The sequence below is a fragment of the Rousettus aegyptiacus genome, unplaced genomic scaffold (assembly GCF_014176215.1).
Source record: "Rousettus aegyptiacus isolate mRouAeg1 unplaced genomic scaffold, mRouAeg1.p scaffold_m13_p_5, whole genome shotgun sequence".
Classification (NCBI taxonomy): Eukaryota; Metazoa; Chordata; class Mammalia; order Chiroptera; family Pteropodidae; genus Rousettus; species Rousettus aegyptiacus.
In genome coordinates, this window is record NW_023416308.1 from 113,874,415 (window position 1) to 113,902,263 (window position 27,849).

The window sequence follows — 27,849 nt, forward strand, 5'->3', positions numbered from 1 at the left end:
CATTAAAACAGGGTCAGTGTGGCCTCGGCTCTTCAGAACCACCCACCAGCGGGTCCAGATCACTAGACAGATTTCATCAGAGGAGAGCCCTGGATACTCAGTGAATCATCAGAAATGTGCGTTAATGATATCTCAGATTTGTCCTCCAGGATGTGTGTGGGTTTCTCCCTCACAGACTGTCACGGGGTACCTGGAGCACCCGCTCACGGAATAAAAAACCCCTGACCCGAAAAGTAGTTATAAACCTATTATAACTATTTAAAAAAGGTCTGCCTCTTTTTAAATAAACCCAGCCAACCAGCATTGAGATTTAATAGAACTAAGTTGAGATGATTCAAATAATTCTACTTAAAATAAAAGCATGAAAAAAGATGCTCTTGCAAAAATATTTATCAGAGTTATTTTTAACAGCAAAAAAAAAAGAGACAAATAATAGACAATAAAATTTTCAGTAATAAGGATTAGTTAAACAAACATCAGGACTTTTATATAATGGCTATTGTACAGCCATTTAAAAAAAACATGTTATATAAATCTATGGCATGGCAAGACACTCAAGATATATTTTAAGAGAAAAAGCAGGTTCAAAAATGTATATATAAACATATATTTGTGTATAAATATTTCCGTGTTTATATATATCTTACATATAAATACATATAAATATAGTTTATACATGAAGATATAGATCATAAAAATGATACTAATTTTGAAAGAGGATAATTATTATAATTATAAATAGAAAAAAGAATGGAAGTATATGCTAATATATGCTAATATGTTAATAGTCATCATATTAAACAGTTAGATTGTAGGTGGTTTTATTTTTTTTGTTTACTGTGCTTGCTAACTCTTTTCAGTAAACAAAATTCTTTCTATTATTAAGGAAAACCATACTATAAAAATATTATGGATCATATATAATTACACTAATACATGGGACTTTTTTTTAAAAAGGTTTTCTGCAGATTCTTTTTACATTGTTTTAATTTATCATAAAATCATAATACGCATCCTTTAAAAAAATAAATAAATAAAGTGCATAAACCAAAAGTCCAACCCAACCTCACTCTACCATCTCTACTGAAGCCTGTCCCCCACAATTAATACGTTATCATTATTTTGAAGAATATTCTGCAAAACCGTTTTCTGTGAACGTAGAAACACTTTATCTGACTTTTCAATCTGCTCGAACTTTCATGTTGCAGTATACGAATTGTCCTGAAATTTCGTTGTTGTTGTTGTTGTTGTACTTTACTGAGCGAAACGGCCACCTCTCTATGTCGGCACCTATGACTCTGTCCTCTTCCTTGAAGGCTGTATCGTACTCCAGAGTCGAGTTGGGGGGGACCTTATTTGCCCTGTGCCCTGTCTTCCATTTTTCATTGTCCCTAGGTGGCCTCAACACCCTTATGCATATCACCCTGGGAGCATAGGAAAGCTCTTTATAAGTAACACTTTATGAGCTTCAAAAAAAAAAATGTGGCTTTTGCTATTTTGTCCTTCAAAAAAAAAAAAAAAAGGCTGTATCGATTTTTCAGCTTCTGGGAAATGATATTTTAAATTATGAGACCCCAAGTCTCAACTCCCAGATTGAGGGATCTCGGGGGTCATCTGGGACAGCCCCTTTATTATACAGATAAACTGAGACCTCAACCCTAGGCACAGAGCCGGTGAGGGGCTGAGTCAGAACTGACACCCAGGTCTTCCAACTTCTAGATCCTTCTCCCTTGTGGTAACACGGCTATTGCGCTAATAGAACCCAGAAGCCTTTGCCCTCGGCCAGAAAACCAATCCTGCTGCCAAACTGGCAAACTCTTACTCACCCTTAGGGTCTCAGCCTGGATGTCGCCCCCTCCGAGAAGCCTTCCTTGACTTTCCCCGAGGATGGATTAGACACACCTCCTCCTGCATGCTGCCTCAGGCCCAGCCCTTCTCGGTGCTGTCCCAGCACCCATTCCAGCTGCCTGTCCCGTAGTCTCCCAGTAGCCTGGAAGCTCAGGGCTGAGGTTGGGGGGGAGGCAGTACTTGTCAGTCTGTTTCATGTGCCCATGCTGAAAGCCTCCTTTCTGTTTATTCATTCGTTTGTTCTAGAAAGACCTTTGTGGCCGGTGCTGGGTGCTGGAGAGAGAAGGCTTGGGCTGGATAACAAAAGAGAGAGATTCCAGCAGCCCCGGGGACTTTAGAAATGCTGACCCCTTGAGACAGGCTGTGTTCTGCCCATTTTACAGAAGGGATCTGAGGCTCTAAGAGCATTGGCTACAGGCCCCCAAAGGGCAGGAAGAGCACCAGCCCGAGAGGAGAGAGAGGCTGTGCTGGGAAAGGGTCGCCCACGGGCCAGGAGACCTGGGGTGGGGGGGTCCAGTCCAAACCTCACTGTCGGTTAGCTGTGCGCCTTGGGGAATTCACCCACCCTCTCCGATCCTGTTACATCATCTGAAAAATGGGCTTGGTTAACACTTGTCCTCCTCTACCTACTACGTGGCCTTATTTTCTCAATCAAAACCTAAGCTCCATGGTTGAAGCAAGTCCGGCCTCGCTTACAGAAGCAACGGAAAAGAAACTGTGAATTCTGGGTCTTCAAGAAATGTGATTCACACACCCCGCGGGGCCGTGGGCTACGGGCTGTGTGTTTGCCGCACGCCCAGCAGCAGGCCCGGCGGGGGTGGCGGGTGAGAAGGGCAGGTCCACGCACACAGCCCCTGTGAGGAGGCCAGGCAGGGTGCACGAGGCCTGAGCTGACCAGCCCCCACCGCGAGGGAGTGCACTAGGTTGACCAGTCCTCCGTGTCACTATAATGGCGACTTCCAGAAGCCTTGCGATGCAGGAGTCCACCTCTATCCCATGGGCGGGCTCAGAAACAGGAAATGACCTGCCCAAGGGCACCCACCTAGTCAGAACGGAAAGCCGGCTTCTGAGCCCCCAAATTCTAGCCTTTCTGCCCTAAAACAATCTTCACAGCACAGTTATAGTTATGGTTATCACTGTGGCGCCTGGAGCTCTTACTACAGCCCAGAGAGCGCTATTCTCTCTGCATGGGTTTGTCTGCTTCGTCTTCAGACCATCACAGTTTGAGGAGTTTAGGTAACTTGTGTGAGTCAGTTACTCGATGTGTCAGCCACAATCTGGGCTCCTGGGAGGGGCCGAAAAGCACGAGGAGGACAAGCCTGGGAGGGGGGCCCCCACTCCCACCTGGGACTGGATGGAGAAAGGGCACACTCTGAGCCATCGTGCAGAAACAGCCTGCCCCTCTCTCCAGGGCACCCTCTGCCCATCCCCTAAAGCCCCAGCACTTGACACCCTCTCACTCAAGAGAAAGAATCAAACCCTCCAGGTCCCCGCCCAGAACAGAGAAATCCGCCCACCCAACTCCAATGCCACAGGATCCTAAAGCAAGGGACCAGGCCTTCGGGATCACCCAGCAAGAAGCCAGCTGAGCAGCCACACAGCAGTTTGGGACAGAGGTGGGGCTCGAATGCAGGTGTGTCCGCCTGGGCCAGAGCCCCTCCATCACACCTGCTCGCACCCTCTGCTGCCCATCCAGAGCCCAGCTCTTCGGTCCCTCCTTTGCCCCCTCCCCACCCCCACCAGTGATCTGACCAAACAGGAGCAAAGCTGAGGGAGGGGTTGCGCTTCCTGAGCTAGGGTGGGGGAGCCACAAAGCCTGTCCTCCTGGATGGGCGCCCCTCTCCAGCGCCAAGTGCAGGTTTTCCAGGATTCAGGTCACTGAGTCATTCGACAAACAAACATTTGCATAGCTCATGCCACCTGTCTCAGAGCAGAGGCACCTCCTCTGGTCGCCAGGCCATTCTGTCGTCTCTGGGAACCATCCCTAGACTCACTCATTCATGACGCAAACACTGAGGTCCAACTAGGCACCAGTCACATTTCCAGTCCTCCTTCCTCTCCTCCTACCTCCCCTCCCTCCCTCCCAGCCCTCAGCTCCTCCCCCTTCCCCACGCAAACCCTGCGGGCCCCTTTGCCCTGGCAAAGAGGGCAAATCCTGGGGGCCCTGAGGAGTCAAGGAGCCCAGAGGGGCTGAGGCAGCGCTGGGCTGGCCGGCTGAAGGACACACGCATATCCCGTGGTTACCTGGTGTGGCCAGGGCAGCAGCAGGTGCCTCTCCAGCGGAGGCCCGGGAGGTACTGACGCTCGGCCCTGGGGGCTGCAAACCCCCTCCCCCGCCCCCACTTTTGGCCTCCACCCCAGGCCGGTGGCATGGAAAACCCAGCCCAGGCTCAGCTGACTTCCTCTTGTGTCATGGAAAGTGAGGGTGATGAGGACAGGAAACTGCCACAGGGATCTGGGGTCTGAGCCGGGGGACAGTGGGTCTGGGGGTCAGGAGGGGGGAAAGGAGGGGTGACTCATGGGGGGTGGTGGCAGGGAGGGAGGGTCTCAAGGAGGCAGAAGAGGGAGCCGAGAGGCAGCGTCTGGGCAGGGGGAGGCTTTGGGAGTAAGGGGACCCCTTGGACTGGGATGGGAACAGGTACCAAGCCCTGGGCCCCTGGAAGGCAGCGACCCCGGGCCCTGAGCTGCTTTCCATTTTCCAAAAACAAACTAACAAAAATTAGAAACCATAGTCTCGCCTCTGCCGAAGACTGAGATCAAATAAAAAGCCAAGTTTTTTTTGTCTGTTTTCTTTGCTTTTGTTAAGGGGGGGTGGGGCTAGTGGCAAGAGTTGTGAATGGAGAGAAACCTGGGTTCGAATCTTAGTTTTGCCAGGCCAAGTGGGGTTCTTCTTGAGCCTCAGTTTCCTCATCCATGAAATGGAAAACTCCACCCACCTCCCATGAGGCTTGGGAAGGCGAACACGCCACGCCCCTGTCTCACTCAGAGGCTCGATAAAATCCTTTCTCCCTTTCAAACTGCACTTTTGTAAACCGAGTGTGGTAAAGGGGCTATGAAGGGACACTTAATACTCTCAGTTCCCGGGACCAACAAAAGCTTTCTAAACACCCAGTCTCCAGGAAAAATCGCCAGAGGGGTCCTTGGAGTGAGAGCAGGGCAGGGCCATTCATCTCTGACCCTGGTGCTCGGCTCAGGGCGAAGATTTGCTGAATAAGTGAATGAATAAATGAATGCACTCATGAACGAACGAACAAACAAATGAATGAAACGTCTGGTAATTCCAGAGTCAGGGGGACAGGAAGGATGGCTGTGAGGGCAGGGGGCAGGGCCAGGAAGGGCAGGTGGCAGGCTGGGGCAGTATCATCTCTGAGGAGGGCAGGAGGCCTCAGATCCTGCACGAGGTGGTGGGCGTGGCCCCCCATCGCACAGAGTCTGGGGTCCTCAGTCCTGATCCCAGGCCTCGGTTCTTCCCTTTGGTGAAATGATTCAAGCGTCTGAAACCCTCGGGCCTCCTATAGTTGACACTGGGGAACGTTGAAAGCTGGGGTGTTAAAGGGGTGCTCTCCGGCAGCTGCTGAGACAATCCGACTGGTCCCGGGAAGAAGAGCTGCACCCTCATCGGCCCTGAAAGACCTGGAGCTGCTGGAGGGGAGGGTTTGGGGCGGGGAGGGTGCCGCTGTGGGGCTGGCTCAGACCTTTGCCCTCCAACCCTGCACGCTCAGCTGCCTCCCGTCCCTGTGCCTGCCTGGAATGGCCCAGATTATGGGAAGCCCTAAGCAGCCTGGGTCTGGCCTCGTCTAAGCCTTCCAGGGTATGCTCTGCCCCCAGAGGCTGGAGTTCTCCTGTCTCAGGACCTCTCCCTCCCTCCCCGCCCCCGCCACTTTGTGGGAATCCAGTGACCCTGCCCCTTCTCGACGGGCCAGAGGTTGATTCTAACCCTTCTGGGAGCAACATCGGCATGGAGATCACACACGCACATGTGCACACACACGCACACGCACGCCCTGACACAGGCCCGGCATTTGTGGAGGAGTCCTCACCTGTGCTTGCTGGTTAAATGCCACCTCTGGGGAGTCACCTCAGACCCCCGCCCTGTCCCCAGAAGGGGAGTCTAAGAGAGTGTCATTTGGGTTTTCGTCACTGGGCCTACAGCACGACCCAGAGTCGTGGCCCCTTCTTCCCGCCTCTCACCACCCCGGTGGGACCTCCACCTCAGGGACTCGTCCCCAAGCCTCTCAGTCTCTGCAGGCCTGCCCTCAGCGGGGTCCTGGCCCAGGACGGCATGCTCAGGACGCCGCCCCAGTCATGGGCACCTCGGGCCGGAAGCTGGCAGGAGCCAGGCCCGCCATTCGAACTGGGACAGGCGGTTTTACCAGGAGGAAGTTGACAGTTCAACTTCAAACACGGGTGACGCAGGCCCCACACTGCCTGCTCCCCGGTTCCACCCCTGCCTAAGCCTGCCTGCCCCGCCCCCTCCCCAAGAGAGGGAGACACGGGGCCAGACAGCCTCACCCACAGGTGCTGAGCTTGCCGAGGCTGAGCCAGGAGGAGGCCGTGCTCATGGGGTCTCAGCGACTGCCACTGGCTGCCCTGTACCTGCTGGGGGTGCTGGGTGAGTACCCCTAATAGGGCTCGGGGTGCAAGGGGGAAATGCCAGTTCTTCCCGTGCTCTGGCTCTTGGGGCCCGTATGTCACCTCTCTGGAGCATCGCGGAGGGCTGGGGCGACTAGGAGCCCTGTCTGTGCTCCCAGCCCCAGCTCGGCTCTCAGCCCTGCTTGACCGACCCCCAGTGCCCCAACTCTGCTTCTCTCTTGCCCTGTCGGTGGCCTTGCTGTACCGTTTCAGGTGAGATCCATGCTAAACCAGACTCTCAGCCTAGAAACCAAGTCGTCCAGCCCCCGTCAGAAGAGGGCTCCCCCCTGCAGAGTCCCCCCTGCCCCATGAGGGTCCAGGCTTTACTTGGGTGCCTCTGGGGACTGGAAAATCGCCATCTCCTGCGCAGTTCTGATGATGCTCTGGGCAGAGAGGCAGGGTGGGGACCGTCTCTGAGAACGCAGCTAAGCAGACGTCAAAGACAAGTTGCACGCCTTCGTTCCTAGTAGCCTGCCCAGCCGGCTGGGCGCTCACCCTGGGTCTGCTCTCACTCCAGGCACGTCCCCAGGGGCCCCCATGGAAACTTCGGCCTGGAGCTTCCTGTTTTCTGGGGGAGGTGGGGGAAGCTGGCAGTCCTTCATTCCCAAGGACTTGGGACACTAGCTCAGGAGCAGAGCCTGGGGCTGGGCGGTCACTGACACTGGCCCGTGGCGAGGATCGTGGGCGCTCCGGGGGGCAGGGCGAGGAGGGACGGCAGTGCGCGCTTTGGCCTGAGCCCTGGGTCTCCAACCTGTCCATGCGTGACCTCGGCTATGTCCTCCAGCCTCTCCAGGCCTCCGTCTCCCCACTTGTAAAATGCAGGGGGCTGGACCTGGGTGAGATCTGATCGTTTCTCAAGGGTTTGGAAGGTGAGGCAAGGGAGAGAGGATGGAAATGGGTGGGGACAGGAGGGAGCTCATGGCTTTCCGGGGAGGACAGAAAGGTCTCAGGGGACATTGCCTGCCTGAGCAGGGACCCTCGGTCCCTCCTAGAGAAGCTGCTGTGCAGGCGTGAGTAAGTGTGAACGTGCGTGCAAGCAGGTGCGTACGTTCGTGTGTGCGTGTGTGAGAGGTGTGTATGTGTGTTTTCATGGGCCAGACATACCTGCAAAGGTAGGCTTACTGTCCCCTGTGCATGTGACAATGGCGCGTGTGCACACATGTTCGCATGGCTGCTCTTACACGGAACTGCAAGAGGCACAAAAAAAGCCTTGTGTCCCCAGGGCAGAGGCCTAGAGACGGGCCCCTGGCTGCCTCCCAGGACTCTCCTGCGGAGCTGCTGTGGGCTCCCGGGCCCTGGGGAGTCAGAACCACACCCTTGACCCCCACCGGCTCCTCCCGTGGCCTCTGACCACGCCGGGCAGCGGGGCTGGCCAAGCTCCGAGCTGGGCGCGGGGTTGGGGGTCCTGCTCCTGGGCCTCCCACCTGAACACTAGCAGGACCACGCAGTTCCTCTGGCCCAATAGAGCCCAGAGTCAGGACGACTTGGGGGCAGCACCTTCACCCCAAAGACGACAGGAACCATCTGGAACCCCAGGAGCACATGGTTCCCAGTGTGTGAGTGTGTGTGTGCGTGCATGTGCGTGTGTGTGTTTACTGGTGGGTCATAAACATTCCCATTGCTCGGCGGGTCACAGTTTACAAAACACCTTTAAAGCCGTTTTCTTCTGTAAGCTTCGTAATACCTTATGCAGTAGGGGGCCTGTTGTCCCCGCTTTACGGTGGGGAAGACTGAGGTCTGGGAAAGCCGACCGGCCCGCCCAGGGAGCAGCGGCTAGTGGACAGCAGAGCCAGCCCCAGCCCGGCGCTCCGGCTCTCGTGGAGGCCCCTCTGTACCCTCAGCTAAGAGCAAAGCCCCACCGCAGTCACTCCCAAGAGTAGGAAAATGGCCGCAGGACACGATGGCTGCCGGCAAGTGTGCGGCCACCAAGGACCGGGCGATGCCAAGGGCCAGGGCTCAGGCTGCGGGCAAACACGCCAGACACCCTTCGAGCCGTTCCAAGAAGAGATGCCTCGCCTCCACACCTGGGGGTGCTGTGGTGTCCTGGCTGGCCTGTGGGGCTGTGCTCGCGACTTGGGGGCCTTTGGGGCAGAAGATGCCCACGTCGTCCCTGGGATGACAGTGACCATGGCTTCTCATGGTCGCTCCCCTCTGCCTGAGGCTCACCTGCTGGGCGTGGGGCGGGGAGATGGCCCTGATGCCTGCAACACTGGGTCAGGCCCAGTCACTGGGACCCCAGAAGCCAGCTCCAGGGCCTGAGGAAGCCATGGACTCTGCAGTCTGAGTTCTGGCTTGCCACTTGCCAGCTGGGTGACCTTGGAATGATCTATAAGCTTTAGTTTTTGCCTTTGCAAAATGGAAATAATAATAATAGGGCCTGCCTCACAGAGATTTATAAGGATTAAATGAATCAATACACGCAGAGCTTTAATAAGAATGTCGGCATCTGGTAGAGTCAGTGATCATGCATTAGTAATAATAATAGCAAAGACCCTTTTGCCTCCATGAGGACTTGGTGGTATTATTATTATTATTATTGTTATTATTAATTATTACAATCAGAGTCAGCGAAAACTAGGTGAGGTAGGAGCTGGCGGGGAAGAGAGACTTACCAGACACTGGCCTAGCCAGCAATCTTTCTGTTCCCCAACGGTTTTCACAGGCTATTCCTTTATTCCTGTATTCATCAACAAATATTTATTGAGCATCTACTATGCGTCCAGCTCTGTGCAAAGCACTGGGGATACAGCAGGGAACAAGAGCTGAGTCCGTCCTGTCACGGATCAGGTACTATGTACCAGGCTAACAGAGGAGACCCGTCAGAGGATAGAAGTAAACGAGCACCAGAAATATTTACGAATATTGTGACAAGTGTAACCAAGGAAACAGCAGTGGTTGCGATAAGTGACCAAGTTGCCTGGGGAGCTGGGCGTCCACAATAGAGGAGGGGCGTGAGGGCTCCAGCCGCGAGCAGGCCACCCAGCCCGCCCTCCCAGGCTGCAGAGACTGAGGCCCTTGCTAGCTCTGGGCACACAGGATCAGGCCCCCGGCAGCCCCAGTGATGAATGGAGAGACCAGGGGGCTGAGGGGCCGGCACTGGCCCTTCGAATTACTCCGCTCCAGCAGGTCAGAGGGTTTTCTCTCAGCGACCAGGGGGGACCTTCGCCTCCACCTGGCAAAACTGACTGAACACCTACTGTGTGTGCGCGTGCATACATACATGTGGGTGCGTGTGTGAGCAAGTGCGTCTGCTGTGTGCTTCATGCCGCGTGTGTGTCGTGTGTGCATGAATGTCGTGTGCACGTGCGTGAAGGCCCGTGAGGACTGCAGCAGCACAGATCTGGGTCCCCTGTCGACTCGGCCACTCACGAGTGACAAGGACACCTCTCCGAGTCTCAGCTGTCTCCTCTATAACGTGCGGTCACCGCTGTGCCCGCCTCGAAGGATAACTGCAGTCACTAAATCTAACTCATTCATTCATTCATTCATTCAGACGGCAAGTATTTATTGAGCAGCCACAACGCGCCCAGGCACCGTTCTAAGTGCTGGGGACACAGCAGTGAACAATAAACCCCCCCCCCCCCCCCGCCGCCCGGGTGACTGATGGGTAGCGAGACGAGAGACAAAGTAAGCCAGTGATTGTCGGGGTTGGGGGCTCTGGGGGGTGTGCTGGACCGGGGAGGGTACAGCGAACCTCAGGAGAAGATGGCGTTTGAGCAAATACTGGTAGGGAGGGAGCAAGCGTGCCGTGCGGGGGCTGGGGAGGACTGGCAGAGCGGCCGTCAGCACCCGGGCTGGTGGGGAGGGGGCTGTGGGCCTCCGTGAGGGGTGAGGCCTGGGCCTTTTCACTGCTAACCTGAGCAGAGGAGGAAGCGAGTCGCGCATCCTCGAGAGAAAAGGCAATTCTCACCTCTCCAGGGCCACAGGCCCCTATCTTGAACTCCAGGCCAGATGAGTTCTAGAAAATTCAGAACTTTGCAGATCGAAGAGGGTGAATTGTGCGTGCGCTGTGTGCTTATAACGGCCAGGGAGGTCTCAGGCATCAATCACCCCCTCATGAAACCTATTCCCACGTCTGCAGCGAAGTGTGAATTCACACGCTCAGAGGGACCCCTGAAGACTGCAGATGCCCGTTAGAAAGGCTTGCGATTTGGATTTTGAATTGCAAATAAGGGATCGGGGCCCTGTGTCACTTCCTCTATAACTGTGATTATCACCACCACCGCCACCATCTCATCACCGTGCACCCTTAAGGGACTGGACTCTCACGGCTTCTGCAGGAACCTCAATACTCCCTTCTCCCTGGGGGCTCGGGAAGATGCAGTGGGAACAAGATTGAAAACTCGTGGCAGTTTGCATAGCCATGACAAGGGTCCTAGGCGCCACCCCAGACTCCCCACAGAGGCTTCCGGAGTGAGCCCGCCCTCTCCTCAGCCTCAGTTTCCCCAATGCGCACCACAGGGTGAGCAGGCTCTGGGAGCCCCCAACGGTTGACTCCTACGGGGGCCCTGTCAAGTGATGGGGACGGCGTTTCTGCTCTGACTCTACCGCCGGTGAGCTGTGCAGCCTTGGGCAAGTCACTCAGCCTCTCTGAACCTCGGATTCCTAATCCGAAATTGGGGGGAAGCATAGTCCATTCTACAAAGGGCTGTGGGTAGAGAGGATGAGCCTCTGTATGTGACAGAGCATTGGGATACATGAGGCTCTGAACGAAAAGGCGGGCTTGTCTCCGGAACAACGGAGACTCGAATGCGGCATGAAACACACACAAATTCAGTGAGATACAACAGGCCACCAGAGTGAGCGCACAATAACTAGCTAAACCGGGAAGGCCATTCTGCCTCGACCTGCTCGCTCGCTACCCGCTCGTGGGAGCAGGCCCCGGGTGACGGAGGTTAGAGGCCGAGTCTGCTGTCCTTCCTGGGCCTCCAGTCCCCCAGGCGGTCCTGGTACGAGCCCAGTGCGATTCTCTGCTGCGCTCTGCCATAAAAAGGTGCCTGATCATAAACCAGCCTCCTCATCTGGGGCTCTGGCCGAGAAACAGAATTTGGGCCCTCGTGAGCTTTGTCTCTCTGGCACCCTGATTCAGACGCAGGTGGGACAGGGCTCCCTGACTAGTGTCGGTTCTGGAAACAAGGGTTTCTGAACTTCTGAGGCAGCCTGTCATCCAGAGATGAGGAAAGAAAACACAGCGTGCCCCCCGAAGGCGGTCGGACAGACGGAATTTGCTATAAATCGATGAGAAGTTCATGGACTACTAGGGGGGTCGTTGTTTATGGAAAAACAGACCATCTGACTTCAACCCACACAAAATCGATCCATCGCTCTCCTTCTCCGGGGTATGGAGATGGCAGCCCCTGTCGGACGAGGCTGTGGGGATTGACCCGTGACCAACCCTCGCCCGCCCTGGGATCTGCATGGGCTAAGAGTTCAGTCAGCGTTCACGGCTGCTGTTGTCATCATCAGCAATGTCCCCTCCCTACCTGCACCGGGATCTGGGTGCCGGGTGGACCCACGGCAGGCTGTGTCCTGGCCTCTGTGTCCCTGTGTATGGGGGCTGCCAGGTCCAGGCAGGGCCCATGCCAGACGCGGGCCAGCCTGGCCTTCGCAAATCCGCTGAGTACTGCACAGTGGTACCGATCACACGAGCTCGCAAATAAATGCTCCTCTGCCATTTCAACCCCTCGCCCCAAGTTTGTAAATTTCGGGCCAACATTCTGTGCGAATCCCGACCTGAATGAATAGGAGGCGATTTGTAATCTTGACGCATCCCGCCTAGTGTGAAAACCCGTGTTTTGCTGCAGAGATCGTCCTATGTCCTACGTGGGACGCTGGGGCTCTCCAGATACAGAGCAGGGTGATGGGAGGCTGCCTCAGGGGCGCTGGCACGTGGAAAGGGACAGGCCACCGCCTGGGGCTGGCGGTGACATGGCCCAATATAGCCAGAACGACCTATTTTTCAAAAACATCTGGATCTTGGTACTTTTTTTTATAAAGCAAAACAAAACAAAAATCCTTAAAAAAAAATTGCCCTCCCCCCCCAAATGTTAAACACTGGGCAGAGTAAATAAAACTCAGCCATGGCCTAATGAGGCCCGCAGGGTCGCGGAACAGACAGTTAAAGTGAGAATCATCTGGAATGCTGGCGGGTAAGAGGACAGGGGAGGGGGGTTGAGGCTATAAATGCCTCAGAGCCGCTTTCAGGAGTTCACTCAGCTCCTCACAGAGACCTCAGGGCGCAGGCAGGGTCAAACTGATTAAATCTCTACAAATGCAGAAAGGACACAGAGGGGCTCAGGGAGAGCCAGTGGTGTGGCCTGCTAACCCTCGCTGGCCCTGAGCTCCGCCTGGACGTGGCCAGTCTGAGCCCTAAACCATGGGGCTTCCGGGGGTGGTTGGCGGGGGGGAGGAAGGGGCCTTCGGAGGATTCTCGTTCCCAGCCCTGGGTGTTGGCGAGTCGTTGTGAATGGCAGGTTAGGAAATGTCATGATGCTTCTGCGCCTCGTGGCCCTCGAGGTCACCAGGTCTCCAGGCTTCTGTCTGCAGATTCGGCTGCAGGCAGGGGCCAGGAGGGTAGGTTATAGTAGGGAGGGGGTCCGAGAGACCTCCAGCGCAGTCCGCCGGGTTCAGGGGAAGGATGATATTGGTCTGACCTCTATGCAAAGCAGCTAAAAGAATGAAAATAAGCTGTGGGCAATCGAAACCTGAACCTCTCCCCCGCACAGACAGGTGGATGCCTGCAGGTCAGGCACACACGTCGCAGTCCACCTCTGCCCACCCCGCCACCTCTGAGGTACCTCAGGAGCTAACGATTCTAGGCCATAGACGTTAAAACCAGGACAACGATGAGGAATCGTGGACTCTCACCTCCTCGCTTTACAGATGAGGAAACTGAGCCCAGAGAGATTGAGTAACTTGTCAAGGTCACACAGCACGTTCGTGGCAACGGCATGTTTCGCTGACCGAAGAGAATCACGGCTTTCATCAGGTTTGCGCAGCAAGAATACGCGGGACTTGGTGGAACACAGCAGGTGGCCGCGGCTGTCCCTCCGAAGGGGAGGGAGGCAGCTTGGCCGACCCGTCGGAAAGCACCAACACCGCGCCAGCTGGCCCGGCCCCGGCGCTCGCCGGGGCTGGTCGCTTCGTCTCTCTCGGTTTCCTCATCTATAAAGCGGGGCTCAGAACCACAGTACCTGCTCCGTAGGGCTGTGGTGAGGCTCGAGAGGTAATGTGTAAAAATGGCTTGTGCGAGCTATGGAGGTGTTGATGATGGTGCTGGTGCTGGTGGTGGTGACGGTGACGGTGATGCTGATGGTGCTGGTGACGGTGACAGTGATGGAGGAACAGGACAGGAAGTACTGCTCTGCTGAGGACAGACAGGCACCCGGAGGGAGGGGAGGCAAACCCTAGAATGCATAGATAGATGCCTTTTCTCAACAGAGCATTTTTTTTTTTTTTAGAATTTTCCTCAGTTCTCCAGCTTGGTCGGTCTTTCCCAAGTGTGCTCTCTGAGCAGGTCCTGGGCTATTCTGTGTGACATTTGCCAGGACGGTCAAGCCCAGTCCTTCCTCCTAGGGGCATCGGCGTCTGGAGGCCCAAGCACCTTTGGGTCAGGGTCTAGGTCATGTTCATCTATCTCTACATCCCCAGACTTAGCACTTCAGAGGTACAAGAGGTGGCGGAAAGCAGAAAGCACACGTTTAGGAGGCAGGCCTATGGCTCGAGCCCAGGCCTGGCCAGTTGCTGGCAGCGTCGCCCTGGACGCAAGCCTTGTCCTCTCCCAACATCTCTTCCATGAACAGAGTCAATTCACACTGTGGAGCTGGGCGCGAGGGGAACGGTGACATCTGTCAGGGGCCACCCAAGTGCTGAGCACACAGAAGGTGCTTGAGAATTGGTGGCTTCTGTTAATGATGGATGTTGACCGAGGTCGCTTTGGGAATACGAGGTTCCCAAGTGGGAAAGGGAAGTACGAACCCTATGACCTGGCTCTCCAAGCACCCAGGATGAGGATTCCTCCCACTGGGGAAGCTCCCGGTGGGCCTCCGTCCTGCCCACACCTGCCCCAGGCCCGGCTGCTGCCACGACCAGCAACTCCAGCTCTGAGCTCTGGACGTGGGCCGCCAATGTTAAGCCCTTCCCATTTATCATTTCAGCTCAATCTCACAGCATCACCACAAAGTCTGTTCTATTTTTGTCCTCATGCTGCAGATGAAGAAACGAAGGCTCAGGAGAACTAAGAGCCTCGCTCCCCCTTAAAATTCTACCGCTGGTTCAGAAGGCTCGGGCGAGAGCAGGGTTTTAAAAACATGCCCATTATTTAACACTCAGCAACGATTTCTCAAAAGCAGCTTAAACGCAGCCATCTACTTCATAACGTTGCTGCCCTGACCCGGCGCTGTCCCCAGCTCCCAGTTGGGAAGTCAGTCCAGGAATCAGACAGATGGCAGTCATCGGTGACTGACAAAGCCATGCGGTGAACACAGAGGGTGGCTTCTGGGGATACACAGGCTTGCCAGACCACCCCACCCATCCTCGCCCAGATCAAACCTCCACCCCAACCACAGATGAGCCAGCCACAGGCTGCTCTGTTGATAGACCCTCCTCTTCTTACGAGGGGGCTGGGAGGAGGCAGAATGTCCCACATGGCCCGCATTCCTACTGGCTGGGCCCGGGCAGGACCTGGGCTGGAGGAAGGCCAGTCCCCTCCCGTCCTCTCCACTGGGACTGTGGTCTTGGCCCTTTTGCCAACTGGCTTCACTGCCTTTGAAGTCTCTCTGAATAGAAGTCTCTTTGGGCTTCGATTTCCTTCTCTGGATAAATTGCTGTCGTTCTCGTTCTGTCTCGGGAATACTAAAAAGTGGTGACATCATCTTGGAGTCCCTTGCTGGCCCGTTTTATGGCTCTCTAGAGCTATGGAGTTCAAACTTTCTTGATTGAAAGCAACACACAGGACATTTTTACTCTGCAGCCCAATGCACGAAAAGTGGTCCTTGGCCTCAAAAGGCCTGGCACATTCTGATAAATCCGTATTCCGGTCCGTTTCACTTTTTAAAAGGCTGATGGTTGCATCACTACATATATTTTTTTTAATTGATACTTTCAATACTGCATATTACGACAAAGGGACAGCAGGAGGAAATTTGGGGGTGATGGAACTGTTGCATGCCTGACTGTGATGATTACACAGGTCTACATATGTGTTAACATTCATAGAATCATGCGCTAAAGGAAAATCCATTTTATCGCAGGTACCTTTCGAAAGTAAAGTTCTAAAACAAGGGAAAAAACCTGGTGGTTGCAACCCACTAAACTGATTTTGTGACCCACCTAGGGGTTCCAACAGGTCGTACGAACACCTCTGCTTATGAACCCCACAATCGTGGCGGCGGGCAGAAAAGGTCATTGCTCAGGGTGGGGAAAGTGAGAGGGAGACTTCGCTTTGTGACCCTGCTCTCTCCTTTCCACAGTCACTTCCTGCCTCGGAGGGCGTTACTGGGTGGACTCAGGTAAGGAGGTTGGGGGCAGAGGTAGGGGAGGGTGGGGAGCAGGGCTACGAGTTCGTCAGGCTGTAGGGGGTCCTGCCAATTAAGAAACTGGCACCTCCACCAGAGTGAACCCCACACCAGAAAGAGAGAGAACCCCACCACACACACGTGCATGCGAACATTTAAGAAGCCCAGGTGCAGGTACATGCCCGCAAATGCTAGTTCTCATTATAGGTATTATTATGACTCGTTTCGCCATGCACAGAAAACAAACTAGCCTGTACATAAATGCACCTCGCAAAGTCCTGTTTCTTATCTGGTCCTGCCAGATACTCCCTGGTTGAAGATGTTTGCTGCTGAGGCTGCAGAGAGAGGCTGCAGCGGATCATAAAGTGTATTGAATATCCTGCCTTTGACGTTGGGCTTTAATCCCAGAGGCTACTGTTTCCCAAACAGGGTTCCAAGGAACACATTGGACAGAGGATGGGCAGCACCCCATCACTCACTGGAGAATGACAGTGTAACGCTAGCCTAGTAAAGGCTCTGAGAAGTCCTGTAGGAAAGAAGCCCGTTAAACATTTAACTCAGCAGTTCCCAGACTCATTTCACCACAGAACTCTCTTTTTCATATTTCCTGAGAAAACATCATGCTGAATATATTTGGGGAGAAATACGGCCGGAGGGTCTCATGATGTCACCTTGCAGGCAGAAGGGGCTTTCGGCAGGCCCTGGACTGGGCCCTGGAACCCTGCAATGGCATCTGAGCTCTAGAAACTTGCTTAGAATCTGAGCCCCAATTTCTCCCGCCTGTAAAATGGGGAGAACACCTCTTCCCTGGTGAGGATTCAGTGAGTCAGTTTGCTGGAGGGAAAGCCACAAACCTTCTGCCAATGTCAGGTATGAGGACAAGCCCCCTTGGCCTCTAACTAGCCCAGTGACCTTGGCCAGCCCTAGCCCTGTGTGCTGGGCCCTCATTTGTGGGAAGAAAAAGGCAGCCTGACCAGCAACTCTTGACGGGGGAAAACCCCTACCTCAGAATCACTTAGAAAACCTCTTCACATTAAAAATACTTTTCTTGAATAAGTAATGCAGCTTCCTGGCTCATAGACTAAATGTATCTAAGGTCTCATTTCCATCTCTGTCTCTTCCCTGTCCAGTCCTTTCCCCATCCCGGAGAATAACCACATTTATTCATTTCTTGCATATCTATCCAGAATGTCTTTATGCAAATGCAAACGTATAGTCCTATTTTGTCCTTCATGGAGCTTTAGGAAATCACACAAGTTGTGTCCTTACCTATGACCCAGGAATTCCACCTCTATTCTCTCAAGAGAAACAGGAGCAGGTGCCCACACAAAATGATCGGTATGTGAATGTTCATAGCAGGCAAAATCTGCAAACAACCCACGTGGTGAGTGGATAAACAAACCGTGGCACATCTACACAGTGAAACATCATTCAGCAATCAAAAGGAATAAACTGCCGATTCCTGCGGCAACAGAAGAAACCTCGGCCCCCGAGTCAGACTAAACAACCCAGGAACAAACAAAAATGCTGAATGGTTCCGCTGAAATGACATTTTAGAACAGGCAAAACTAATATTTAGCGACAGAAAGCAGACCAGCGGCTGCCTGAGGCTGGATTCAGGGAACTTTCTGGGTGATGAAAATATTCTATGTCTGGAGTGTGGTGGTGATTACAGGCATGTACACACTTGTCAAATTTCATTGAACAATTACCCTCAAATGGGTGCATTTCCACTGCATGTAAATTGTACCTCAATAAAATCGATTTTAAATTAGAGAGGGGAAAAGAAACAGGTGCCAGGCCCTATCTGGGATCTGCTGGGACAGGATTTCCAGGACTGGGGCGACTCTGCTGCACAGTGCATGCCGACCACCCTTTGCCCACTGCTCCGAGGTCTGAGCCCCATCCTACCTGCCCAGCTTTGAGGGGGCCGCCTGGGTCAGGAGCAGCCCCAGCCTGAGCCCTGCAGGAAGTCTCTGCAGGGGAGCAAGGCCCAGGCACACAGCCTGTGGGGCAGAAGGGCGCCTGGCTGGGTGTCGGGGCTCAGACAGGGGTAGGGGGGTGGTCGGCGAAGGGCTCTCATGGAGGCTCCTTCCCCGCCTGACCCCCGCCCCGACTGCTACCTCTGTGATCCCTAGGGACCCTGATGAGACTAAGCGGCTCCAACTCAATGTGCCAGGGCCAGCTGGAGGTCCGTCTCAAGGACACGTGGCACACGGTTGACAGCCGGAGCTGGGGCCAGAGCCCGGACCGCTGGAAGGAGCCGGAGCAGGCCTCCGAGGCCTGCCGGAAGCTGAGCTGTGAGGGAGCCTTGGGCCTCGGCCACTTCCCTCGCTTCAGCAGTCCCCAGAACCATCTCGTCTGCTACGGATCACTGGGGTCCTTCTCCAGCTGCAACGTCAGCAGGGCAAGCCAGAAGCTCCCTCTGGGCTTGATCTGCGTAGGTGGGTCACGAGCTAGTCACACGGGTTCCTTCCGCTCAGGCGCCGGCCCCGGGGAGGCCGCCCAGGGCCTGCGATCCAGGGTCTGAGCAGGCAGGTGGATGGGAGTCCCCGATTTACAACTACATCCCCCCAAAACATACACTGGTGGGGACCTGGAAGGGGAAGACTGGGGGTGGGGGTGGGGGGTTGGCACTTGCCCAGAAGGACAACAAGTTCGAGGGCCTGGTTTTGCTAACCGCTGACTTCACTGTCTCCTCTTAACCTCCATTTTCCCCTCTGTAAAATGGGCTGGTACTGCCCACCTCATAAGAGGCTTAGAGACGAAGTGTCGGTCAAGTGGGCTTCATGGGTCAAGTGGTACTTACGTCACGAGCTCCGGGTCCTTCTCAACACTGCCAGTTGCTTCAGCCCTCTCCATCCTTCCCTCCTCCTCACTCCTTCTCCCTCCTGGGGTCCCTCGCCCCTTCCTCATCAGAGTGTCTCATTGCAGAGCCACAGAAGACGACTCCTCCTCCCACAAGCCCACCTCCCACAACCACCCCGGAGCCCACAGGTAAGAGGATGCTGAGGCCCCCTGGGAGTAGGGTGTCAGATTAGCAATTAAAAACACAGGATGCCCAGGTCAGGTCTGGTTGAATTTTAGGTAAACATGGACAATTCTGTCTCAACACCCGTGAAATATTTGGGCCCTCACCACTTCCCAGGGCCATCGGCTAGTCATTCATTGGTCCTGGTGCTGAAGCCAAAGACCCAGGAGGGAGGCGGGTACCTCTCCAGAGTGTCAGCATACAGACCCACACCCCTGTTCCCTCTCTTCCCCCCCCCCAGCGCCCCCCAGGCTGCAGCTGGTGCCAGGGACCCAGGGCCTGCGGTGTGCGGGCGTGGTGGAGTTCTACAGTGGCACTCTGGGTGGTACCATCAGCCACGAGGACGGGGACAGAACCCAGAACCTGGGGGACCTCATCTGCGCGGCCCTCCAGTGTGGCTCCTTTCTGAAGTACCTGCTGGAGGAGGCCGAGGCGGTGGGGACACGAGGGCCGGGGGAGAGGGCGCCCTTGCCAGTTCGATGGAAGATCCAGAATGCAAGCTGCACCTCCCTGGAGCAGTGCTTCCGAAAAGCCCAGCCCTGGGAGTCGGGCCAAGGCCTCGCCCTCGTCTGTTCTGGTGAGTGAGACCCAGCCAAGACCCACGGCTGCCCCCGGTGGTCCGTCGCCACATGTCACCCCTGACCCCTGCATGTAGCGCCCCCGTGAGGCATTACGGGGAACACGAGAGGGGCAGAGGCTGACTGCTACCCTCTAAGCGGGAGGCAGGTGGGGTGGGGAGGCCGCACTCTTACCTGGTGCCTTGGGAACCTCTGCAAAGCAACTCGAACAAGCCCGAATGCACCTCTGGCTCGGCTGCCACACAGGCAGGTGGGATCGGCGGGACCTTCCAGGAGGAGGCAAGGTCTCGTGGGTTTGGTGGAGCAAAGGAGAGAGGCTTCTTCTAAGTGGGGCTCGTGGCTTGTGCCAAGGACCAGGGCAGGATGGAGCACTGGCGGGGGCACAGCAGGAGGGGACTTTGTAAATCCCAGAGACAGCTGTGGCCACAGCGATGGTGAGAGGTGGGAGGTCCCCGGGGCACAGCAGGCAGAGAGGGACCAGAGCAGGTCCCCAGAGGGCCCCCTGCAGAGGCTCCGCAGCCACAGGCCGGCAACTCGAAGTGACTGGCGCTGCTGGGTGTGGTTGAGGGGAGGAGGCTGATGAGGCTGATCTGTGAGCCCCCAAACCAGGAGCAATAGACAATCCCAGGGGAAAGAAACCGTAGCCTGCCTCAGGGGGACGGGGGCTTCCTATCGGCAGAAGGGTTCTGGGGAGTCCAGACTTGAATAAGTCGTACGTCGCGCCATTCCAGGGTGTTTTCATGTTCATGACAGCCTTCGGAGGTGAGTGCTACTATTATCCCCATTTTACAGATGAGGAAGCTGAGGCTCCGAGAGGTTAAATTTCTTGCCCAATATCACAGAGCACTTGCCGAGATTGCCACTCAAGCAGGGTCACTCCGGAGCCTGGCGCCTAAGCCCTAGCTACTCAAAGTGCCATCCCAGAGATGTCGTCGGGGGCTGGGTAGAAATGCCGACTCTCAGGCCTCACCCCCGCCCGACCTGCTGAATCAGGCTCTGCATTTCAGCCATTCGGTGTGCACAAAGCCAGGAAGCAGAGCTCTGGACCCTGCAGCCCCCACCCGCTGGACGCCTGGTGTGAATCAGTCAATTCTGCCCCCTCCAGGCAGAAGCAGCCCCCAATGGTCTCTCGGCCAGATGAGGGGAGAAGGGCAGGCCCTCTGTCTAAAAGCCCTCCTGCAGGCTACCGAGCAAATCATACCCAGGGGGCTGGCCGTTGACATTTGTTCCAAACACAAGACTTACTAGGGTTTTGAAGGTGGATGTTGCTATGGAAACTGGCCGAAGCTGGTGAGATCACAGCTCCCTCTATACTGAGCGTGTGTGAGCCTCGGCGATGGACCCCAGGCTCCACGCTGACACACGGAAATGTCTGGTCTCTGCCGGACCAGGCCCCTTTGAGGGAAGCCTGACCCTCAGGGCACCAGGCCTGGACAGCAAGATTCCTGGCTTCTGTCCCACCTGTGATACGTGGGACTCAGCACAGAGGTCTTTCCCATCCCCGGGCCTCAGTTTCCCTCTCTGAAAAGCCTTCCCACCTCCCAAGGAGCAGCGGGAGAATGAGAGGATGTTTCCAAGAGGGAAATGGAGCCTCTTTTCCACTCCGCACCTGGGCGGGGCCCGTCCCTGCTCGTGGCTGCCGACAGGCCTCGCCACCCCACCAGCTTCATCACTGCCAAGTGCCCACGCTGTGGAGGAGCAGGACGGCGGGGGCGGTTGCCCAGAGATGGGGGAAGTGCCAGAGAGGATGCCAGAAGGAAGGAAAGACAGAAAGGAAGGCTGTCCCACACGATGCCTAAACGCCCGCGCTGGCCCCCGTCAGGGTCCTCACCTTGCCCGTGGCACGGGGCCCCAGTGGCTAGGCATGCGGGCTCAGGGCCGGGGGAGTTCCTTCCGAGCCTGTCGCCTCACCTCCCACTGCTTTCTGTCCCCAGATTTCCAGCCCAAGGTGCAAAGCCGCCTGGTGGGGGGCAGCGGTGTATGCGCGGGCTCCGTGGAGGTGCGCCACGGCAAGCAGTGGGATGCCCTGTGCGACGGCCTCGCCACCAAGGGCACGGCGCGATGGGAGGAGGTGTGCCAGGAGCAGCAGTGCGGCGGCGTCCGCTCCTACCAGGTGCTGGACACCAGCGACAGGACCTCCCGGGGGCGCTACTGTCCCCAGGAGAAGCTGTCCCAGTGCTACCGCCTTCAGGAGAGAAAAGCCCACTGCAAGAGGGTGTTTGTCACATGTAAGTTGGCCACGGCCCTACGGTGGGCGGAGGGCAGTTCTGGATTTTCTTTCTAGGACCCAGTCAGTGAGCACGTTTCCGACGAACAGGCCCTAGGAGCTAGACACAGAGCCCCAGAACCCCAGAAAAGTTTGGAGAGATGGCAAATGAGGGGAGAGGGGGCCAGCTGTGGGCGTGAGCCATTAAAGGAAGGAAGCGGCCATAATGGTTAGGCGCTCATGGATGCTAGAACTCCCTTCTGTCTTCTTCTCTATCAGGACGGAACGTAGACAAGCAAGCAATAGATGCTACATACTTGCTACACTGAGGGCACCTGTAGAGCCCATTAAAGAGAGAAATGGAGGGATGGATGCCCGGCTGTTGGCATGTGACCAGATATTGGTGCCACATGTGATGGCGAGGTGACCGCTTGTAACTGGAAAATGGTAGGAAGTTAAATAGTTGGTGATAAGAGTGGCAAACGATAGCTGGATGGTCAGTCGCTAGAGGACAAATGGTAGATAAGTGGATGTGCGGCAGGGAAGTCTAGAGACGGGTGGACAGACAGCCAGACAGATAACTGTCTTCCGCACATGCCTGTGACTCGCCGGGGGCACCGGCCCACAGCTTCCCGTCGACTGGATGGTTTTGGCACCCGCGGGGTGGGACTGACCTGACCCCTCCGCCTCCCCGCAGGCCAGGATCCAAACCCGGCGGGCCCGAGCGCGAGCACCGTGGCGAGCATCGTCCTGGGCCTCATACTTCTCGCCGTGCTCCTGGTCATGTGCGGTCCTCTCGCTTACAAGAAGCTGGTGAAGAAATGTAGGTACCGGGAGACCCCACCGCCTTCCCTTCGAGCCCCCGTGTGGGGAGACAGGAGGGGGAGCACTCGGCCCCACGGAAAAGGGGTCTCGCCTCCAGCGAGCTCGGGCCAAGGACAACCCTGTTTCACTCGCCGCCCCCAGCCCCGCCTGGCTCCTGCCCACTGGCCTTTTTCTGCCCAAAGTAACAGAAAGAGAAAGTCAGAAACATCACAGAGTCCCTGATTCGCCCACTCCTGGGGCCCAGCCGAGACCCACTCAAGGCCAAAGGGAAGATGTGGTCATTCTTTAGACGGTGACGGGCTCAGAGGGTCGTGAGCATGGCCTCTGACCTCAGGAGACACGTGTCCCAGTCCTGGCTCCACCATTTACTAGCTGCACATGATGTCGACTGAGCCACTTCCTCTCTGAGCCTCAGTTTCCTCACCTACCAAATGGGCGATTACTCACCTAGTGACTACGGCAGGTTGCTATTCTTGTCTTGCAGAACTGAGGAGAAAATTATTCAGAGGCAAGGAAGTGAGATGAAAGGGGCTGAAAAGAGAAAGCCCAGAGGCGGGCAGTATTGGCTGGGTCCCCAGCGCCCTCCCGGGTCTTAATTCTGGTCCTAAACAGTCACTTCTGGAGAACCGGCCTCTTTCGCACGCTGGCTCCGTTAGCACTAGATAGGTCTGGCTCCCTCCCAGGCGAGTCAGAAAACTGAGGCCCCCAAAGACGTCAGCGGGCAGAATCCAGCAGTTCCCCCAACCCCGACCTTCAGCAGCACCTGCCGCCTCCTCCTACACTCCTACGACCCCCCGCCCCCTCCCCACCCCCACCCTCACGCGCCTTTCCTGTCTGTCACCCAGTTCGCCAGAAGCAGCAGCGCCAGTGGATTGGGCCGACTGGAATGAACCAGAACAGTAAGTGTCCCCGGAAACAGGGTCCCCCCTTGGCCCCAGCCAGTGTCCCGCAGGCTCAGGAAGGAGGTCATGGAGGCAGTGGCTGCTTGAGGCCTCTGAGCTCCGCCATGTTCATCTAAGGTGCAACTGCCAACAGGTGTTAACAGGTGATGCTCACAAAAGAATCTTCCATGGCCAAACCCCCTGGGAAATCAATGAGTTAAGCAAAACTAGGCGCCGTTCTTTGTTTCGGGACTTATCAGAACCTTGCTGGCCATTTTTGCTTTGTTCACCCCCAAAGAAGGGGACAGCTTAAGAAGGGTCATCTGAGCTAGGTTTATCACGGAATGCCTTTGTCATGGAATAACTTAAAAGGCTAGTTTTAACACATTTCGATGCAGCCTGCCTAACCCCACCCCCGGCCTTCGTCCTCTCTCCTGGCCCTAGCCATAGCCAGGGCCACCCTCATGGATGGAACCAGAAGCCTCACCCCCCCCCGCCCCGCCCACCCATTCTTCCCTCCTTAACAAGTCAAGGGTCAAATCCTTTAAGGAGGCTCCATGTTGTCAAGCCTTGTCTCTTTTTTTTTTTTAAAAAAATAAATAAAGGCATTCCGTTCTAGGAGGGCAGAGAGTATATCTACCCACCCTATCTCTTGTGTGTCAACGCCCTGCTTCATAAATGCTTGATGACTGACTAACTGACCGACTGAAAGGCCCACCCTCCAATCAGCTTGCTGGCCAACCCAAAGCTGCTCTAAGTCTGACCCCTGCTAGCATGAACCTGTCCAGGAAGAAAGGAAAGGAGGGACGTGTGGAAGGAGCCGTGGGTTCCCTTGTCCCCCTACCCCCCATATCACACAACGGGACCAGGAAATCGAAGTTCTGGGCCCCCCCCAACGGGACAGAGCAGGAGTCACAGCAGCAGGTCTAACGACGCCCTCTCCTGGATCTATCTGCGCAGTGTCTTTCCATCGCAACCACACGGAGACCGTCCGCAGGTCCCAGGTGGAGAATCCCCCAGCCTCACACGTGGAGAACGAGTACAGTCAGCCTCCCAGGAACTCCCGCGTCTCCGCTTATCCAGGTAAGCACCAGTGGCTGCTCCTGCTGGGGCGGAGGTCATGTGATCGCCCAAAGAGAGAAGGGAGGTCCCCTGGAGAAGTGGAATTGAACTGCCTGAGGGACAGCGGTCTCAGCAGGGTGTCGGAGGGATACAGCCCTAATGGGCCACTCACCTGGAGAGAAGGCGGGCTTTGGCACGCCATTAACCCCAGCACTGCTGTGAGCTAACAAGCCGTGTCTCTGCAGGGCTGTGCGGGCCGGCTGGTAAACGAGGCAGAACAGAGCCCTGTATTGAGTGTTCCCTGACTGGCACTAACAATTAAGCCCCGGGGAGGCTGGCGCTCGGCATCATTAGTGATCACTTGGCTGATCTGATCAAAACAGGTTCGGGGCTGTGAAGCCCCCAGCTCGTAGAGCCCCTTTGATCTGCAGTCCCAGCTGGGCTCTCTGCTCTGAGGGGCTCTGTGTGCGTAGCCTGGTGGGATGAGCCCGCCGCGAATGGCCTCCTTTCCCTCTGCAGCTCTGGAAGGGGCCCTGCACCGCGTCTCCGCCCAGCCAGACAACTCCTCGGACAGCGACTACGACCTGCACGGGGCTCAGAGGCTGTAGCAGGCGAGCCCAGCCCCTGGCCCCTTGGGGTCCCCACAGTCCCCTGGGGATGAGCACCAGCCACTGGGCATCTCGCCTCCTGCCCACACCTCTCCCCCCCCCGACCCCCCACAGCCCCCCTCCACTGATGGGGAACTCCAAGCACCTCACTCGTGTAAAGGGGAAGAATAAGCATCAATGGTTAGGGAGATGAGAGCTGATCTGGCAATTACAGCAGAGGGATCGCCGACCTCACCACCGGCTCCTAAACTCCATCTCACCCAAAAGAGCCCCTAGGAGTTTCCTTACGGACTTATGCCCCCGCTGAGTCGCCAGCAGGAAGGAGAAGTCCCTGACCAGAGGGGCGGCCGCCGTCCCCGACATTGAGCCAGAGGCTTGGGGCCTGTCCCCCACCTCCCGGAACCACCTCCGGGGTGTGAGGTTTCTTCCCCTGACCTTTCCTCTTCACCCCACAGAACCGGGACCCAGGGACAAACCTCGAGAGCCAGACCGTTCATGCTGAGAACACGCTGCTTTCATCGCCTGGGAAGAACGTCCCGATTTCCGCCCCCGGGCAGAACACGGATGGAGGCAAAGGGACCTTTCAAACATGCCCTACTGCCCTACAGTCTCAGGCCAGCTCTGACATCCCCCGTGGGAGCCTGGCCCAGTGAAGACCCCCAAAACAGTTCGGCCGGCCCCTTCACGTATGGGAGCCGTGAAAGGGCAAAGCCTACAAACAAGGACCGCTCCCCCAAGCAGAGACATGGGGGGCGGGGGGGGGGAGGCCTGGCCCCGGCAGCCTCCTCTCCTGTCTGCAGGAAGCAGCTTCCAGAAGGACTCGGCTCTCTCCTCAGATTCGGACCCTAGTGAGGACTGACTGGGGGCGGGGGAAGGTTGGGGCTGAGTTCTCTAGTGTATTTTTAGTGTTTTTTTTGTTTGTTTTTATTTTTGTAAATAATGCTTTTTCTACTTCCTGAGAACTAGAGTGCTTGGTTTCCTCAGTCGAGGGTCCACCCCCTGGGTCACTCTGGGGATGCCCAAGGGAAGGGACACCTGCCGCGGGGCCACAAGACCTGCGCACCTGACTCAAAGACAACTTAGCACGTCACAGCCGCTGCCGGCAAGGACGTCGTGTGGACGCCCAGGCTTCAGTGGCTGCCTGGCCGGAGCCCCTCACCACCCCGCCACTCGTGGCTCTCCGACAGCCCCTCGCGACAAGAGTCCCTCACGGAGAGCGGGGCCGCTGGCTGTCAAGGGCCCGAGCACCACCTCAGGGCCCTGCACGAAGCGGGGACCCAGCAAATCCTAGCCGATTCGGGGTCTTGCTTCACATAGCAGCTAGACGTTCAAAGCTGAAGGGTGTTCAGCTCGTCAGTTAACCTTCTAACTGGAGAGTCAGAGGAAGGGGCTGACCGTTCTTGAGGGTTAAACGACTCTCTCAACTGAAACTGTCTCCCGTACCAGTTGGAGAGCCCGGACACACACCACATCCTGCGGTGCCCAGGTTTCTGTGACTGCGAGCGACGGGGGCACGTCTAAGTGGGACGGAAGGGTCTGGCGAAGGGAGAGGCTGTGCTCGGCCTCGCTGAGCCCCTGGGCAGCAGATGGCTCCCTCAAGGGGAAGCGGCGTGAGAACGCACCTCGGGTCTGGGGGTCTTTCTCCACATGACCGGTCGCTGCACCCACCGGGAGCAACAGACCTTGATCGTCCCAGCCCCAGAAGCCACTCTGGGAGAGCCACGGGGGGTTCTGGAAGGATACTGGGGCGTGGGAGACGCTCTCAGAATCAAGGAGCTGGGGGCACTGACATATCAGAAGAGCCTGGGCAGCACCCTGCCCCCACCAGCCCCCAACGCACTGACCCTCGGAGGGTCCGCGTGTGCAACCCGATTCTAAGGCATTCTTCTAACGGGCCCCCACCCTCCCACTGCTCAGGACTCAAGTCCCACGAGAGTTCGGGGGCCGAGCCCAGGGCACGAATCTGCCCCTGACCATGCTGGGAACCCAGAAATAGGGACGGCCAGTTACCTTCCCGTGGGTCCTCAAAAGGGAGCCGCGAGGCCACTCTGAGGGAGAAGCAGAGGACAAGACACACCAGACGTCCCCCTCCAGAGGCTTTCTTCGTGACAGCTTTCATCTCTGGCTTGGCCACCACCCGGGCGGGGTCTCAGCACGACCATGGTCCCTTTTAGAAACAACCCTCCCACACACGCACAAAAAAGCCATATTGACACAAAGGTCTCTTTAGCAAACTGGCTTCCCACAGGTAATGCATTCCAGAAAGATTTGGTTAAGCAAATGAGTGGGAACTCTCTCAGCCTGGGAGGCGGCTTTGCCAAGTTCCAGCCTTGGCGGGTGGACGCAGGCCACGGAGAGCACCCCTCAGCCCTGAAGGATGTGTGACATGACCTGGGCCACCTCTTGGCCCACATCCCTGCCAGAGCAGAGCAGGGGCTGCCTGCCCCTCGACCCGAGAGGGTAGGCCTCGCCTGTGGCCCCCGCCCCAGCTCACCCCCTCCCCCCTGACCCTCCGAGGGTCTGAGTGTGCCCTGATTCTCAGACATTCTCACGTTGAGTCGAGGAAAGTGAGGGCCCACAAGGAAGGCTCATGCTGACTACCTAGCAACAAGTGTGGCTTCCCCGCCATCAGTGCAGCTGGGATCAGGGAGCACTGAATGGGA

At 56.2% G+C, this 27,849-nt stretch overlaps 1 protein-coding gene and 1 long non-coding RNA gene across 3 annotated transcripts in view; one reads left to right on the top strand and one right to left on the bottom strand.

Annotated features, from left to right (window-relative positions):
* The window catches only part of LOC107497344, a 32,294-nt gene extending 28,153 nt beyond the window's left edge, over positions 1–4,141 (bottom strand). The window contains exon 1 of the long non-coding RNA XR_001593793.2: positions 4,093–4,141. This is a non-coding gene — a long non-coding RNA (uncharacterized LOC107497344). The remainder of the gene's footprint in view (positions 1–4,092) is intronic.
* A 2,140-nt stretch (positions 4,142–6,281) lies between these two features.
* Positions 6,282–27,677, top strand: CD5 (CD5 molecule). Of its 2 annotated transcripts, XM_036220968.1 has the most exons (11): positions 6,288–6,460; positions 15,951–15,989; positions 18,134–18,439; positions 18,930–18,992; positions 19,268–19,603; positions 21,539–21,832; positions 22,508–22,633; positions 23,481–23,534; positions 24,477–24,599; positions 25,098–25,189; positions 25,642–27,675. In XM_036220968.1, exons 1-10 carry the CDS (start codon positions 6,409–6,411, stop codon positions 25,184–25,186), a joined length of 1,482 nt encoding a protein of 493 aa, XP_036076861.1. In that variant the 5' UTR covers positions 6,288–6,408; the 3' UTR covers positions 25,187–25,189; positions 25,642–27,675. The 2 variants fall into 2 exon arrangements, with proteins under 2 accessions (XP_036076862.1, XP_036076861.1); XM_036220969.1 differs by lacking the exon at positions 25,098–25,189 and having other exon boundaries at positions 6,282–6,460; positions 25,642–27,677.
* The last annotated feature ends 172 nt before the right edge of the window (positions 27,678–27,849 follow it).